Source organism: Cetorhinus maximus, chromosome 18 (assembly GCF_964194155.1).
Source record: "Cetorhinus maximus chromosome 18, sCetMax3.hap1.1, whole genome shotgun sequence".
Classification (NCBI taxonomy): Eukaryota; Metazoa; Chordata; class Chondrichthyes; order Lamniformes; family Cetorhinidae; genus Cetorhinus; species Cetorhinus maximus.
In genome coordinates this window covers 96,485,956-96,503,944 of record NC_135896.1, presented here as the reverse complement: position 1 = coordinate 96,503,944, position 17,989 = coordinate 96,485,956, and the positions used below count along the sequence as shown (strand labels likewise).

At 43.7% G+C, this 17,989-nt stretch overlaps 1 protein-coding gene across 2 annotated transcripts in view; it reads left to right on the top strand.

The window, feature by feature from the left end:
• The window catches only part of LOC144693381 (ryanodine receptor 3-like), a 337,370-nt gene that overhangs the window by 120,769 nt on the left and 198,612 nt on the right, over window positions 1–17,989 (top strand). For both annotated transcript variants that reach the window (XM_078563242.1, XM_078563241.1), the window contains 6 exons: window positions 1,013–1,116; window positions 1,227–1,310; window positions 5,926–6,085; window positions 6,978–7,125; window positions 14,053–14,258; window positions 14,836–15,010. In XM_078563242.1, coding sequence (XP_078419368.1) covers window positions 1,013–1,116; window positions 1,227–1,310; window positions 5,926–6,085; window positions 6,978–7,125; window positions 14,053–14,258; window positions 14,836–15,010 — 877 coding nt within the window. The remainder of the gene's footprint in view (window positions 1–1,012; window positions 1,117–1,226; window positions 1,311–5,925; window positions 6,086–6,977; window positions 7,126–14,052; window positions 14,259–14,835; window positions 15,011–17,989) is intronic.

Sequence of the window (17,989 nt, the reverse complement as noted above, 5' to 3'; positions counted from 1 at the left end):
CTCTTTCTGTGCCTGAAATGATATTGAATTCACCCACTCTAATTTACACTCCCTTCTCAGCCTTGCATTGCTTATTTCACAGTCCTTAAGTCTGATTGGTTAAGGAGATGCACAGCTGCTAGCCCTATTCACTCAGGGCTCAATGGCCTGTTTCCCTCTCTCTGTTAACAGCTTGCACTCCCTGCAACTAGTGATGCAAAATACTGTTCAGATTTAATGGGCAAGACCAAGTCTAACTAAAGGCAAATGCTGTTAGATTCACTCCTGCAGCAAGTCATGACCCATTGGGCTGCATGTAACAAGATGCCTTAATCCCCACCTGCAGGCTAAAAAGTCAGGGAGGAGCCCGTGCACGATCCTGATGGCTGCCCCATAGCCATTTAATGCTGGGAACTGCGTTGCAGTTAGCATTGTGGTTAGAGGGTGGGACTTCCTGCCCCTCTCCTGAGAGGAAGCCTGCCTTAGAGAGCTGCTGCACCGATCGGATGGGTAGCCAGGAGCAGTGGCCACTGCTGGGAACACAGGTAGTCCCACCATGTCGAGGAGCCCAATTAGGCAGGGGCCTCGCCAAAGCCAGGTTGGCAAGTGAAGGAGTTGGGGGGGTGGGGGTCAGGTTCAAGAGGCCGGGGGAGGGTTAAAGTGGGGGATAATCTTGTGGTGGGAGGATCTCTGATGGGCCCAGGGAGGGCTGCAAAGGAAGAACCACCCTCAACTTGCCCAACACCAGCCCACACATCTTCCTGATTGGCATGGGCCTCCCGCTGCTGCGGGTATTTTTCACATGGCAGTGGGACAAGGCCATTAAGTGGCCACTTAAGGGCTTCAATAGGCCGAAGGGTGGGCAAGTCACCCAGTGGCTCCTCCGTCCCCCATTTAGCTGCGGTGGGGGCAGAGGTGGGTGGGTAGGCTAGCACCCGTTGGATTTTACCTGACCACCTGCCTTCAAACCCTCCGGGGGTATATTCCAGCCCACTGTGTTCTCTTTGCCTAACTGCCTATGTTCCCTCTTCAGGTACGAGATGACAACAAGAGACAGCACCCTTGTTTGGTGAATTTTGATAAACTACCAGAACAAGAGAGAAACTACAATTTACAAATGTCCCTTGAAACTTTAAAGTAGGTTCCAAAACCTTGTTCAGTGTGTAAATATTTCATTATGTCACTTTGCTCTGTATTTCCATTTTGTGGTTGATGAATTTAAGGGGTTGATTGAAATGTCTTTACAGGACCTTACTGGCTTTTGGCTGTCACGTTGTTCACATTAAGCCAAAAGCTGAAGAAGACTTACAAAGAATGAAACTCCCCAAAAAGTAAGTATTTTACAGTTGTGAAAATGTTGTAGAACATAAAAACATAAGAAATAGGAGCAGGAGTAGGCCATTCGGCCCCTCAAGTCTGCCCTGCCATTCAGTAAGATCATGGCTGATTTGCCCCAGGCCTCAACTTCTCTTTCGTGCCAGCTCCTCATAGCCCTCAATTCCTCAATATTTCAAAAATCTACCTACCTTCCCTTTAAACACTTTCAGTGATCTTAGTCTCCACAACTCTCTGGGGTAGAGAATTCCAGACATTCACTACCCTCTGAGAGAAGAAATGCCTTCGCATCTCAGTTTTAAATGAGTGACCCCCTTATTCTGTAACCATGTCCCCTAGTTCGAGGTTCCCCCACTAGTGGAAACATCTTCTCAGCATCTACCCAGTCAAGCCCCCTCAGAATCTTGTACATTTCAAGAAGATTATCCCTCATTCTTCTAAACTCTGCTGATTAAAGGCCTAACCTGTTTAGCTGTTCTTGATAAGTCCACCCCTTCATCCCAGGAATCAGCCTAGTGAATCTCTTTTGAACTGCCAGTATATCCTTTCTTAAATGTGGGGACCAAAGCTGTACACAGTACTCCAGATGCAGCCTCACCAACACACTGTACAGTTGTAACAAGACTTCCCTGTTTTAAACTCCAGCCCCCCAGCTTTACAGGCCAAAATTCCATTTGACTTCTTAATTACTTGATGCACCTGAATGCTAACTTTTTGTGTTCCTTGCACAAAAACACCCAGATCCCGCTGTGTTGCACTTTGTTGCCGAGGTTTCCTGTTCATAGAGATATCAGATAGCTCTTTTATATCATATCTAGCAGCTCTCAGTCTCCATTGTGTTATTTATTTAGTGATCATTTTGTTAACTTTTCAAAATAATGTACATAGCACTATTTATTGGTCCAACTGGATTTTTAAAAAAAAATAATGGTATTTTATTCAAAGAACAATTTTGCAGTCCAAAGGCTGATTTTCATTGTGACTTACATCAAAAAATTAATATCTAGACCAAGTAATCAGGTTAAAAATGTGGAAATATGTGACAATCATGTAGTAACAAAAATAGATGAACAAATTCAACAGGTAATAGGGGAGTGGTGGCTGGGATATTAAAAGAGAATAGGAGTTGGAGTGGGCTATTCGGCCCCTCGAGCCTGCTCCGCCATTCAACTAGATCATGACTAACTTATCTCAGCAGCATTTTCCTGCACTATCGCCACATCCTTTGATATCTTTAACGCCTAGAAACCTATTGAGCTCTGTTTTGAATATACTCAAAAGGTGGAATATTAAATTCCCAGAAGGAAAAAAGCAGTAGAAACTGGGAAATCAGAATACTGGTCCGAACTGGTCTTGTATACCTTAAACTGGAACACCAGCAAAACTGGGAAATAAGGATACTGTTCTGAACTGGTCTTGTATACCTTAAACTGGAACACCAGTAAAATTGGGAAATAAGGATACTGTTCTGAACTGGTCTTATACACCTTAAACTGGAACACCAGTAAAACTAGGAAATAAGAATACTGGTCTGAACTGTTTTCTTCCTTCTGGGTTAAAATTAGTTCTGAATCACTCTTGTCTTCAGGATCAGAGAGGATTCCTCATCAGATCGGAAGGTGTTAACCATTTTCATGTTTGCTCATTAAACGTCAACAAATTAAAAGATGTTTGCATCGGAAGAGATTGATAGGAATATGAAAAAGTGGCAGCAAGGGAAGGCCATTGCTGTGCTTGAGTTTGCTCTCACACCGATGTTCTCTTTTAGGGGTTCATCTGATAATTTTATTTAATTGAATTCATTTACGAAATGTTGCTGTGTGGAGATGCGCAACACTGCAACATAGATTCCAAAAAATAATCTTGATCGCCATGAAATTTTCTGTTACTTGAAGCTGAGATAAGTAGGCAATTGCAGATACCAGATTATGAAAGAAAATTGGACATGTAATTTATTGGCCAAGGCTTTTCATTGGTTGGGCAGACTCAGTAGGAGCAGCAGGGGCTGGTCGCAGAGCCAACTGCCGCCCGCAATTGGCTCCACATTGCGATTTCACGCGGGTGGGCCAATTAAGGCCTGCCCAATGTGGAACGCAAGCGCTACCTGTGCAGGTGGGGGAAGAAGGGAGAGTGGAGTCCAGTGTTTTTTCTGCCTCAGGGAGATTGAAGCGATTGTTAAAAATATAAACAAATACAGTAAAACTTTAATGAAACATGTCCTCTCTGACTGAGATGGGACATGTCTTCATTTTTCAAAGGTAGTTTTTATTTAAGTTGTAATAGCTTTAGGAAACCTCTTCCCGCTCGTGGATGAGGTTTCCTAAAAAATGTAAAGGCCGCTTGGCCTTTTCGCCTGCCCGCCAACCATTAGGTTAGACGGGCAGCATAAATTTGAAATTAATTATTTCATTAATGGCCTTAATAGGTCTTTCAATTATCAAAATATCGCGAGACAGCACAATGCGTCGGGACGCGTGCCCTGACATCATCGCGCGTCATATTACGTTCTGGCGTGTCAGGCGTGTGCCGAATGGAAAATTCTGCCCATAGTTTCACCAAAGTATCAGATGGATTGTTTGTTTCTTCATTTCTCAATCTGGTTTTTTTTTACCCAGCATTTTTTACCTATCCCAAATTGCCCTTGAACTGAGGTCATTTCAGGGGACAGTTAAGAGTCAACCACATTACTATGGGTCTGGAGTCACATGTGGGCCAGACTTGGTTAGGGTGGCAGATTTCCTTTCCTAAAGGGCATGAGTGAATCAGATGGGTTTTTACAGCAATTGTTTCATGGTCACCACTACTGAGACTAACTTTCAATTACAGATTTTTTTTAGTTGAATTTAAATTTCACCAGCCACCATGGTGGGATTTGAACCCATGACCTCAGAGGATTAACCTAGGCCTCTGGCTTACTAGCCCAGTGGCATTACCACTGCACCACCATCTCCCTTACTGCAGAGTATACAGTCAACATCCATTAATTCTACAGAATGTGGATTGACCTTGAAACACCTAGGCCCAGTGAGACCAGGAATATTGGGCTGATCCTGGATTTTGCAACATTTGCATGCCCTCTAAATCCCAGTGGGGAGACCACGAACAACTCTCCTGCCCGCCCCTCTACACCAAGGAGACATGTCTGGGGGAGTTTGCGGGTTTCCCGACAACATTCCATCGCTTTCACCCTCAGCAGATCTCACTGCAATGTAGAACAGCTGACAATTGGCTTCCACAATATCCTATACTGCTATAGGTCCACCTTAGTCTCGTGAAGGCACAATAGTTTTTCAGAGGTTTTTTTTTAGGCTTTTTCTTCAGCCTAATAGATCTCGGGCGCCTCAGGTGCAATGACTATGGGCTGCTCTCTTTTCCAAAGGTATTTCAGGGCAAGTGCCGCAGAAGTGTCCAGGCAGACATAGTGCTCCCAAACTCCCCATGCAAGTAACCCATCCTTGCAAACTTAGTATAGGGTCAGCTACACTGGATAAAAACGAACATGGGTGTGTCACTCTTGTGTATGTGACACCCCCCCACCTCCCACACCCCACCCCATCCCACCCCACCACCCCCCCCCCAACCACACTCACCCCACTCCCTGCAACCCCCACCCCCCAACACCCCCACCCCACCCCACCCACTGCACCCCGGAGCCTCCAGACATTTCATAAAATTCAACAGAGTGGAAAGGTCAAATTCTAAAGAGCTCGTTCTGAAAAGTTATTAGAATATTGAACTGGGAAGAGGTCTGTGATTATTGATGTGTAAGGCAGCCTAAAGTTAACACTTTCTTGGACAGCTTCTTCTACAATGCCTGGTTCAGTCAAAAAAAAAAGATTTATCAGCTACAGATGCATTGTTTTCTAGTTTGTGTTGTATGTTTTTGTGGCTCTCTATGGAAGAGGCTCAAAGGCAGAGAGTCTGAACAGTAACTATTTATTGCAGAACCTAACTATGTACCGATACACAAGACAGTAAGTTTCTTCAGTCCAAGCCATGAGCTATCTCCGCTCAGGCTATGACCAGATGACTACTAGTCATGTGACTTCCTTTATATCTTCATGTGGGTGGCACTGTTACCCAGTCCCATACTAACCCATTCAGTCCTGAACACCCTAATATTACAGTTTGGATAGAGGTTGATCAGCTGATCAGAAGTCACGGCTCACACTGTGATCAATGCCCAGCTCTGGCCATTTGGCTCCTCCTTGTCACTCACATCTCTGGAATGGCCTGAAGGCATGGATGCCAGGGTAGCCCGTGGTGTCTTTTTTTTTGGAAAAGAAATGACCAAGATATTTGTTTTGTCATTTTTGAGAAAAAAAAATTAAACAGTGGGGAATTATTTTAAACAATAACTACTTTTGCTAGACTTTCTAGGTTTAGCCCTTTCAGCCAAAGGAGAGACTAATCGCCCTTTCAATCATGAATCTGTTTGCATTTTGTACAGAACATCTGATTTTTTTTTAAAAAAGCCATTCAACTTTCTTTTATTGGAGGCAAATGTAATAAACATTGCTTGTTTTGTCCCACTGTATGAAATATTTTGTTTTGCGGTTTAATCAAATTTACTTGTAATTTTTACCTCTGCCAACTTTTATTGGGTTTTAGTTACATGATGTCAAACGGCTATAAGCCCGCTCCGCTGGACCTTTCAGATGTCAAACTACTCGCTGCCCAAGATGTTCTGGTTGACAAGCTGGCAGAAAATGCACACAACGTCTGGGCTAAAGACAGAATCAAGCAAGGATGGACCTATGGCATCCAACAGGTAATTATGGAGCATAATAACCGAAGTGGTATGTTGCGTAGCTGCCTAACATCAAATCCTGCTGAAAAAGCACTCTGCCAGGCACACAATAATTTCACCTCACTGCAATAGGATTATTGTCTTGTTGAAATGTGCCTGGTCATTGCAGGGAATCGCAGAGCACAGAAACCAAGACCAAACGAAGCAGAGGAAGGGTGTGGGGAGTGGAACTTGTAACGTACGCACAACGTCCTCTGCTTTGACCTTAAATTCTCAGCACTATTTTAACATCACTACAATATTTTTGTGTGCCCTGTGTTGTGTGCATGTGACATCATTGTGTATTTAGTGTATGTTAGTGTAATACAGTGGAGGCTCATTATATACAAGGTTTGCTACAAGCCTCTTACTCTAACAAGATGTTTCAATTAGCCCCGTCAGCTGCTTAGAATTTGAGTAGGTGAACCCCTGTGATAAGACGAGAGAATAGAAGAATTGGCTTTGTGGAGGGTTATTGGGAGCTGGACCGTCCGACTAGAAACAATGATGCAAGCAGGAGCCACGGCAGCTTTTAAAAGGGAAGAGGGTAAATATTTGAAAGGGTATCTGAAAGAAGGACAGGCAGGGAAGCTAAATGATTGCTCTTCTGGAGAGCCAAGCGCAGGCCTGGTGGGCTCACTGGCCTCCCGTTGTGCTGTAAAATGCATTTTTGATACCAGTCGCTGGTCGGAGGAGTTTTTAATCAGGAGGCTTGAGTAAGTTTGAAGATCAGTCATTGGGCATGTAGCAAACCGTCTATGGTGTTTGCATTTTCAATTGGAATCTGTGGATTATCCTGAAAAAATTAGAATACAAATAAACGAAGATATTTATGCAAAGCCTAAGTGATAATATTGCCTGTCACTTCCTCTAGGATATCAAGAACAAAAGGAACCCTCGACTTGTGCCATATAGCCTCCTTGATGAGCGAACCAAAAAGTCAAACAGAGACAGTTTACGTGAAGCAATCCGCACTTTAATTGGCTACGGTTACAATATTGAACCATCTGACCAGGAATCTGGTGGGTATAGTCGCTACAGATCAGTTCATTAATTTGAGAACATCGAGGTACAAGATTGTGAGTTTATAAAGTATTATAGCCACTACAGAACCAGCAGTCAGAACTACTACAAAGATAGATAAAACATTCTTGTAATAAGGCACTCCTAGGACTGATGATCAGTTGATTTTGGTGGATAATCTTTATAATGTTTTTGTTTCTTGGGTTCATGCTCTGCTAACTGTTTGGCTGAAATCACAGCCAGCTCTTCCCTCGGGTCACTTTGCTGTGTGTGGTGGCCGCAATTTGTACAGGAGGTTTATTTGGTAAATGCTTACACACAGCACTTTTGCCTGCCAACTGGAAAATTGTATAGGACAGGGCAGAATAAGATTTATTGTTCCAAAGCAAGCAATTCATCTGCCTGGGGTGTGGAGGGGGTGGGGGCAGTGGGGGGGTGGGGGCAGGGGGATAGTGGTGGTAGTAGGGAGATTGGTTGGGGGGGGCATTGGGAAGTCATTTTTGGGAAGCTTGTTTTCTTGATGAAAAATATACTTGTTTAAATTGTAGCGCAGTTTTTGTTGCCTTTTATTTTGACCTAAATGAAACTTGCATAAAATAACTTCTTGTGTTGATGTTGCAATGATAAAATGTTATCCTTTTAAGTGCTGAGGTTGCAGCACATCAGCAACAACAGAGAAAATTACCATCAATGATTTATTTGCTTGGAGTGTCAAAATTTAAGCCAGGACTGCGCTATAAATTATTCTTTGTGCCAGGTGCTTAAGCTAGATATGTAGCATTCTGGATTTTATATTCTGGCAAAATTTGGGAATTAAAATTTGTGGGAAGGGAGAAATCACCCTGACTAAACTTACAACAACTAGTTTCCAGTACAAATTGTAGACTGGTTCATATATTTATCCCATTCCTGGATTGAAGTAAAATTCTCACCTCCTTATCCCAGACTTTAAAAGAAAACATAAATTCTAAATGTATCAGTTTCCCTCGAAACTCGTATCTCATTTTTTGCCAGTTTCCTTCTTTAAAACTATCACATCCCTTAAATCAAAATTTACAATTACCGTAGATCGTGGCGTATAAGTCGACCTGGTGTATAAGGTAATCTCTTCTTTTTTTGCCCTAAAAGTCATGTTTTTGCATATACGCAGTGTATAGATCGAAGCCCCCTTTTCAACCCCACCACGACATGCTGCCCTCGCATTAGTCGTCAGCCTCAGGTTTTCACCCCGCAAATGGATATTTTACTTACCTTATAACTGGGTGCACGGCAGGAAGCAGGCGAGATAGGCTGTGTTGCGGAGATGCAAGGTAGTTTAAGATACGCCCACACACAGCAGACCCCGTGTGGCCAATGACAAACATGGTGATCACCTGCATCGACGCTAGCGGTTCACTTTTATACTCAGCATATAAGTTGACCTGTTTTTGGAGCGATTTTTTTTTAGGCTTCCAAGGTCAATTTATATGCCAACCTCTCCAGTGTTGTTTACCTTGCTTCTTGAATTGTCTATTTTCCCTTTATTCCTAACAAGCAGATAAAGGTAAATGATGCAAGCGTGGGATTTATGTACTGCGGTTTCCATGTAAAACCAGAATCTGTTGTCAATTGCATGAAACAATCTATTGGTGCTTACGTATCTATGAAATCACCAATGGTCCGTGCGACTAGCTACAATTGCAGTCGCGAAGTGAAATTGTTGCTGTCAGACTTTCACGGATATAAAAACAAAAAACTGCGGATGCTGGAAATCCAAAACAAAAACAGAAGCAGAAATACCTGGAAAAACTCAGCAGGTCTGGCAGCATCGGCGGAGAAGAGCACAGTTGACGTTTCGAGTCCTCATGACCCTTCAACAGAACTGATGTTCTGAACAGACCAGTTCTGTTGAAGGGTCATGAGGACTCGAAACGTCAACTGTACTCTTCTCCACCGATGCTGCCAGACCTGCTGAGTTTTTCCAGGTATTTCTGTTTCTGTTTTTGTTTTAGACTTTCACGTATATTCGACCAACTATGCCACTGTGAATGTTGTTACAATGTCCGAGCCATATTTCGAACGTTAGCTGACTGACATCATGCCAAGCCACTGCTAGTCTCTCACCTGAAAGCAGCAATATAACTTCATTCTGATGGACAAAGGGATTATTTTCAATTAAAGATTCTACATTTCTGAGTTTCATGCCAGGCACACCTGGTGTGATTCACTGGAGTACAACGGGAAGTGTGCAATATCCACGGTGGATTAATTGGAGAATTAACTATTAATGTTACAAAAACCTCACCTTTAAAAACAATGGCTGGAATTTCTCAGCACCACCCTCAAGCCCACCCCCAAGCCCACCACCCCACGGCGGGCTCCCCCCCAGCAGGACCAGTGAGCCATTGAAATCTCTGTTCACGACGACAAGACCAGAAGGTCCCACCGACGTGAGGAGCTGGAAATTTCCGGCCAATAATTTTCATGGACTGTTGCCCAGAAATATTATGTAGCTAAATTTATGCTACATGATATGAGAAATGCTAAATTTCTGGTCGTGTTGTCACTGTGTGCATCTACACTATCCCAGGCATTGTCGAGATACACTGGAACCTCTCCAGTCCAGAGTGCTTGGGACCGAGGCATCTCTAGATTTTGAAATTTTCTGGATTATAAAATGACATTAAAATTCCTGACCACAAGATGTTAACATGTACCTGAGACATAAAACAGTGACAAAACATTATAAAGGACTAACTAAAATAGTTTTATTTATCTAAACACTGTTAACCTCCATGTTCCTGTGGAATTCGCTACCACAGAAAGTAGTTGAGGCCAAAACATTGTACGTTTTCAAGAAGGAGTTAGATATAGCTCTTGGGGTGAAAGAGATCAAAGGATATGGGGAGAAAGCGGGAGCAGGCTATTCAGTTGGATGATCAGCAATGATCATTGAAGGGTCGTGAGGACTCGAAACGTCGACTCTTTTCTTCTCCACCGATGCTGCCAGACCTGCTGAGTTTTTCCAGGTAATTCTGTTTTTGTTTTGGATTTCCAGCATCCGCAGTAGTTTTTTTGTTTTTATCACTGAGTGGAAAATAACTCACTGCATTAAAAAAAACTCTCCTCACCTCATTGAACTGTTATATTAAGCAAAATGTGCCAGGCCACAAACTGGCCCAAGGTTCTTATTTTGTTAACAAAAGATTCCTAGTGGAAATGAAACTTGAGTTAACCCAAAAAGCTCAATCAAAAGGAGATACCAAACAGAGCGCAAAGCCGGTATTGGATGTTAGGATAAAGGAGACTGTTGGTCAGCCATAGTGTTTCCTTGCCCTTCAAAATACTTCCTACATAAACGCCCCTTAGTTACTTAGCATCGGAGTCCGACCATTGCGCAGGAAAACCCGAGGGTACAGTTGAACTATTGGTTGCAGCGCCCCAAGTGGCGAGTCAGTGAGTTGCGGGGCTTGCTGGAAAAAATTCCGGACAACTGGTGTTTCTGGATTTCGGAGTTCCAGACTGGAGAGGTTGCAGCGACTAGGATAGAACGTTTAGAAAGGTTTGACCTGATCTCACACCTGACCTGACCTGATTTCTGGTATCTGTTGTCTCACTGCTCCTGCGAGTCCTGGAAGCCAGTCTTCAAGGCAGACAGATATCATTACTGTGTCTCTTTAAACCAAGAACTTTGACGCTCTAGAGCCCCAGACAGGCCCAGGCCGGCCCCAGTTTCCCCAGAATTCACTCCCTGCGTGCAGAGCTTCCCACTGTGGCTGTACAGAACTTGAACTTCCCTTTATATGTGCCGGAAAGTAGAGGCCTACAAGATGCTATGAGAGTGCAAAAAACTGGCATTGAAATCAGAGGTCATTTTCGCCATTCTGGTGGCTACTTTGACCGCACTGGCCCACAGCTGCTTGTGAATTGGAGATTTAGAAGCAGATCAGACACTTAATTGGCATTAATTGCCCACTTAAGGGCATAAATTAGCGTCAGGGCAGGAAGGTCGTCCACAAGCCTTGCCGCCCCAGACTTAATCGGGTGGGGATGGGAAGGTGATGTGGTCCCCCACCGCCTGATAAAAATACACCCCACCTCCAAACACACTGCCGGGGCAGGGGGTGGGTATTAAATTTTGCCCTAAGTCAGTATCCTCCAACAGACAGAAAAGAAGGGAAAGAACTCAACCAGATCCTCTCTGGCCACAGGTGAGGTGCCAGATGACTGGAGGATTGCTAACGTTATCCCATTGTTGAAAAAGGGAGGAAGGAATAGACCAGGAAATTACAGGCCAGTCAGTCTAACCTCGGTGGTAGGGAAGTTACTAGAAAGAATTCAGAGGGACAGAATATATCTGCACTTGGAGAGACACTGATCAATCAGGGATAGTCAGCATGGATTTGTTAAGGGAAGGTCGTGTTTGACAAATTTGATTGTATTTTTTGAGGAGATAACCAGGAGTGTTGATGAGGGTGATGCATTTGACGTGGGCTTTAGCATGGGATCCAAGACAAAGTGGCACGTTGGAGCCAAAACTGTCTGAGAGGCAGGAAGCAGAGGGCAATGCTAGAGGGATGTTTCTGTGACTGGAAATCTGTTTCCAGTGGTGTTCCACAGGGCTCGGTGCTGGGGCCCTTGCTGTTGATAAATGATTTGGACTTAAATGTAGTGGGGTATGATCAAGAAGTTCGCGGATGACGTGAAAATTGGTAGGGTGGTAAATAGTGAAGAGGTTAGCCATAAACTGCAGGAGGATATCAATGGACTGGTCAGGTTGGCAGAGCAGCGACAAATGGAATTTAACCCAGAAAAATGTGAGGGAATGCACTTGGGGAGGGCTAACAAGACAAGGGATTACACTATGAATGGTAGGACCCTGGAAAGTACTGAAGATCAAAGGGACCTTGGTGTGCGTATCCATAGGTCCCTGAAGGTATCATGGCAGATAGGTAAGGTGGTTACGAAGGCATATGGGATACTTGCCTTTATTAGCCAAGGCATAAAATACAAGAGCAGGAAGGTTTTGCTGGAACTATATAAAACGCTGGTTAGGCCACAACTGGAGCACTGTGTGCATTTCTGGTCACCACATTACAGAAAGGATGTGATTGCACTGGAGAGAGTACAGAGGAGATTTACCAGGATGCTGCCTGGGCTGGAGGGTCTGAGCTATGAGGAAAGATTGGATAGGCTGGGGTTGTTTTCCTTGGAGCAGCGAAGGTTGAGAGGGGACCTGATAGAGATGTATAAGATTATGAGGGACATAGATAGGGTGGATAGGAAGGCACGTTTTCCCTTAGCAGAGGGGTCAATAGATTTAAGGTAAGAGGTAAGGCTAAGAGGGGAGTTGAGGAGAAATTTTTTCATCCAGAGGGTGGTGGGAGTCTGGAACTCACTATCTGAAAGGGTGGTTGAGTCAGAAACTCTCATAACATTTAAGAAGTATTTAGATATTCAGTTGCATTGCCATAGCCTCCAGGGCTATGGGTCAAGCACATGAAAATGGGATTAGTATAGTCAGAGCTGGTGTAGACACAATGGACAGAAAGGGGTCCTTCTGCGTTGTAGACGACTATGAGTCTATGATAAGCAAAATGTAATAGACAGGGTACTATTAAAAGATTTAAACATATTTGAAACAAATTGGGATATTTAAAGAAGAACCAAACTGAAAAACATCTATGTGTCTGACTAAATATGATAAAAGACTGACTTCACATGCAGTAGGCCCAATTTCCTGTTTACACTCACCATTAAGCCAGTGGCACCATTTGTCTGCTGACTAAAAGTCACAAATAAATGTCTGTTGGCCACTTGCAGTGAGACTCTCAGAGATCCAGTTGTGCAGCCTCTAACATTATGTGGTGCTCAGCTCATTTATTCCATTTAGCACCAGCGTATTTTCCTCTACTGAAGAAATTCCTCTACTGGGGGGAGACTGCCTCTAAGTTTAAAAAGGAGAGGAGCCAAAAAGACAAAGAAGGAAAACTTATGCAAGATCACTTCCTGCAAGTTGTCTTGTTCAGCTTGCCACAGGGGTGTTATTAGAGCATTACAGTACACTTCTGAAATGAGGCAAATCACCCGTCTCATAAGAAATCACATACAGATTGAACCATATCTATAAAGGTGTTCTTAGAAGGCATGCAAGTTCTAGATCCAGAAGCAGAACAGATGAGTCCATTCCACCAGTGCAAGTGTGGTGGAGCAAACCTTGCGGCTACGCAAATAAATGGTCGTGGGCTGCATCCCAAATTCTGCAACCAGGCCCTTTAACCAGCCCTGCATCACTAAGACTGCTTCAGGCCTGATCAGCTGTTGTAAGGGTGGAGTGCTCAGTAACGCTCCACTGGAGCACCAGCAAGACCCGTCCTGCTTTGGCTGCTTTGAACGGATCAGCTCCAATGAATGAAGTTGATAAAAGTAATGAATCTCCATTAACAAAAAAGACTTGCATTTTATAGCACTTTGTTGAGATCAGTTTCATTTGGCTTTGAGCCTTTTGGGGCCTTCACAAGGCCTCAAAAGAACCCAGGCCAGTCCTCAGCTGGCAAGAGCTCTGCTGAGCCTTCGAAGGGTGAACTGGGTTATCTAGCAACTCCTCCTGGCATACCTTTGATGTGTGTCGTGGGGAGAACTCTTCAACTTACCCACCCTCGCCCCCACCCCCATCCTGTAAAGTGGTCCTTGAGATAATGAGGAATTGTAGCAGAATCTGATTCCGCCTCAAATCCAAATCATCAGACAGGAACATGGCCGCAGAAATGGAAATTTGTACCTTACCAGAGAGCGAATTTGGTTTATCCATCACCATGAGGGAAATATCTTATGTCAAAAGTTTTGGTCTACCAAAGTGTTTTATCGAAATGTTTCTTCACTTGAAAATTTTGTTTTTTGTCAACTATTTTAAATGAGGTAATTTAGTGTTTTTTTTGTATTTTAAGCTGGTGAAACTGTGGAAAAAATTAGCATCGACAAGATCCGTTTCTTCCGGGTGGAGGAGACCTACGCAGTCAAGACGGGAAAGTGGTACTTTGAGTTTGAGGCAGTGACAGCAGGAGAGATGCGTGTTGGCTGGGCAAGGCCAGCTTGCAGGCCTGATATAGAACTCGGCGCTGACAGGAACGCTTTTGTGTTTAACGGCTCTAAGGTTTGTGAATTGCTGGTGTCCATAATGACGCTGATTGCAAAGCCTAGGCGGTCAACTCACTCAAGATCTCAGTTTGCCTTCAATTCTCAAATACGTAAATACTTGGAGCGAAAGACCCTTCCGCTTCATGTATTTTGTAAAGCATGCTTGTCAGGTATTTTCCCAAGTGTGGTAAAACCATCTCACACTATATTAATACCAAACCTAAAATGTTGCTGAAAAGAGAGACATGTTGTCGAAGCTTTTCACCTTTAGACAAATGCACGAATGCCAAATTTCAGACAATCAAAACAACTTACGCCACAGGACAAAATGGGCGCTGACTGGTTGGCAGGTCAACTCTGATTGGTCGAGGTATAGCCATGGAGAAAGCAGCAGGGAACTTGCTAGACAGTTAAAAAATTACATTGAGTTATGGGGTATCATTCGTACCAATTCCTGACAGAATTCAGTATACGTTCACTAGCACATTTGTGGATTAGCAGCACAGATTTGCGTTGGTTGCCGAGGACTCCTAGTAATATTCGTGCATATGTGATATACTAAAAATGAACTGGGATCCACTTGTTTTTTCCAGGCTCAATGTTGGCACCGAGGTGCAACTTACTTTGGTCGCGCCTGGCAGTCTGGTGATGTGGTTGGCTGCATGATTGATATGAATGATAAATCAATGATATTTACTCTGAATGGAGAATTGCTCATTACTAATAGTGGCTCGGAACTCGCCTTTACAGATTTTGAAATAGAAGATGGTAGGTTAATATTTATTATTCTATTTTAACATTGACAATTTTAATTAGACATGTATATTGAATTATTGATAGTCTTACTGAAAAAAAAATTGCTGTCTGTTCCATGGTAATAGTTGATGACTGCATGGTACTGATGTTGCCTGGGTCAAAATCCTGGAACTCCCTCCCTAACAGCAATGCACGGTTGCTATGGGGACAGTGAGGCCCAGGTTGATTTACTGGGAAGCAGTTGCAAGATGTCACAACTGCAGGAATTCACCAAGGCTCCTCCAACAGCATCTTCCGAACCCACAACCACTACCATTTAGAAGGACAAGGGCAGCAGGCACATGGGAACACCACCACCTGGAAGTTCCCCTCCAAGCCACTCATCATCCTGACTTGGAAATATATCGGCCGTTCCTTCACTGTCACTGGGTCAAAACCCTGGAACTCCCTGTCTAACAGCACTGTGGGTGTACCTACACCACATGGACTGCAGTGGTTCAAGAAGGCAGCTCACCACCACCTTCTCAAGGGCAACTAGGGATGGGCAATAAATGCTGGCCCAGCCAGCGACACCCATATCCCAGAAACAATTTTTTTTGAAAATGTAGTAAAATCAGATGCTGCAACTGTTTTAAATGAATGTTAACGGTGCACATGTGAGATTGTTGCTGCAGTAGCTACAAAATGCCACACATCAATTTGAAGGAACAGTATTCATAAGCTTGGTTCACATGAAGAAGGCCCTTCAGCCCTTTTCATCCCGTCGTCCAGAATATTAAACATACTGCTTCCCTTATTGAAACATAATAAGGTCTTGAGGGGATTTGCTAGGGTAGATACTGGAAGGATGTTTCCACTTGTGGGAGAGACTAGAAACGGGGCACTGTTTAAGAATAAGAGGTCTACTGTTTAAGACAGAGATGAGGAAAATCTTTTTTCTCTTAAAGGGTCTGTGGAATTCTTTTCCCCAGAAAGCATTGGAGGCCGGGTCATTGAATTTATTCAAGGCAGAGTTAGACAGATTTTTGGTGGACAAGGGAGCCAAGGGTTACAGGGGGCAGACAGCAAAGTGGAGTTGCGACATCAACAAGATCAGCCACGATCTTATTGAATGGTGGAGCAGGCTCGAAGGGCTGAATGGCCTACTCCTGCTCCTAAGTCTTATGTTCCTATGACAGTACCTCTGGGGTTGATTTTGATGTGCCTGCTCCCAGCCGCTGGGAGGTAGATGCAGCGAGACCACCACCTAACCAATAGGGCGGTTGAACACTAAAACCATTTTGACAGTTGGACCTCATTTGAATTCCATCGGTGGCCTGTTTGTGCAGTTAGAGCAACTCCGTGATCGGCAAGGTTGGGAAATCCAGTGACTCCCCTGTGGAATCCAACTAGTTCCAGAAGGCTCAAGGTTGTGGGAACTAAAATGGAAGTGCTGCAAAGTCAGGCACTCAGGGAGATGATTCTTCTGGGGTGATCAGGAGCAGTTTTAATGTTTTATTTTTGTGAGGAGCCTGCAGTAACCCTCTTTGAGGGGCATGAGTCTTTTTTCTTTATTCTTTCATGGGATGTGAGCATCAGTGGCAAGGTTAGCATTTGTTGCCCATCTCTAATTGCTCTTGAACTGAGTTGCTTGCGAGGCCATTTCAGAGAGGCAGTTAAGAGTCAACCACATTGCTGTGGATCTGGAGTTACATGTAGGCCAGACTGGTTGGCAGATGGAAGATTTCCTTTCCTAACAGGGGATTAGTGAACAGATGGGTTTTTCATAGGTCACCATTGCTGAGAGACTAGCTTTTAATTTCAGATTTATTAATTGAATTTAAATTCCACCAGCTCCCATGGTGGGATTTGAACCCATGCCCCCAGAGCGTTCACCTCTGGATTACTAATCTAGTGACATTATCATTACACCACCATCTCTCTGACTGTATCATGTCAAGTAGCAATGGGGGGAGTTTGCTTTAAAATTGCATTGGGGTCTGATTGATGTCACAGGATGTGGTTTTGTATGGGATAATGTTTGTAGAAGGAGCCTTGCTTATCAGTCCATTCCTATGAGATTGAAAAATAGCTTTGTTGCTTGTTGCTCTCCTGTCTGCTGCATCTAGTGTCCAGATGTGACCGTTGTGTCCTCAGGAATCAATGCAATACCTGTGGAGTATATATGCTTTCAGTCATTACTTACAACATAAACAGTACTATTTCATTTTGTGTTAATTTACATCCTATAAGTGGGAATGAAAATGGAGCAGAAAGGAGAAACTTTGTTATTTTCCAAATAACTATGGTTTGGAAATGAACCAAAATCAGGAAATCCAGCTCTTTTTTAGTTGGACCCTGCACGATTTGGGGGAAACCTTGTAGCGCAGTGGGTAGCATCCCTGCCTTGAAGCTACAAGTTTCAGGTTCAAGTCCCATCCTAAGACTTGAATGACCAAGGAAGGTTTGTTGGTAATGTGACCAAGTAGGTTGAATATCAACTTGTAAATCCACCCAATATATACCAATGGCAGGTGGCAAGAGTGGGAGAGATTCCTGGTCAGCCACATGGTGGAAAGCAAGTCAGAGCCTTGACCATCACTATACATATTTCCAGACTGCAACATGCATGTTACCACAGCAACTCAGACTCCCTGTGTGAACTATGACTCACCACCACTTGCCTGCTCACCATGTATCAGGTGGAATTTTATGGCCCTGTCGTGAGGGGGGAGGGGGGAGGGGGGAGGGGGGGGGCCATAAAATGCGACAAGCCCTTCAAAAGTCCACTGATTTCAGCGGGGCTGTAAAATTCCACCCATAATGTGAGGCAGATGTCGTAGACAATTATTATTTTTATTAAGGTTTGAAGTTGGAATCGTTCATGGTAGTCTATTAGGATTATCATGCTTAACAATTATCAGCACAGGTTGATTTAATGAATCAGTTATTTATCATGGACAATCTAATCTGCCATTTCACAATTCTATCATGAAAACCTAAATTCTGAGA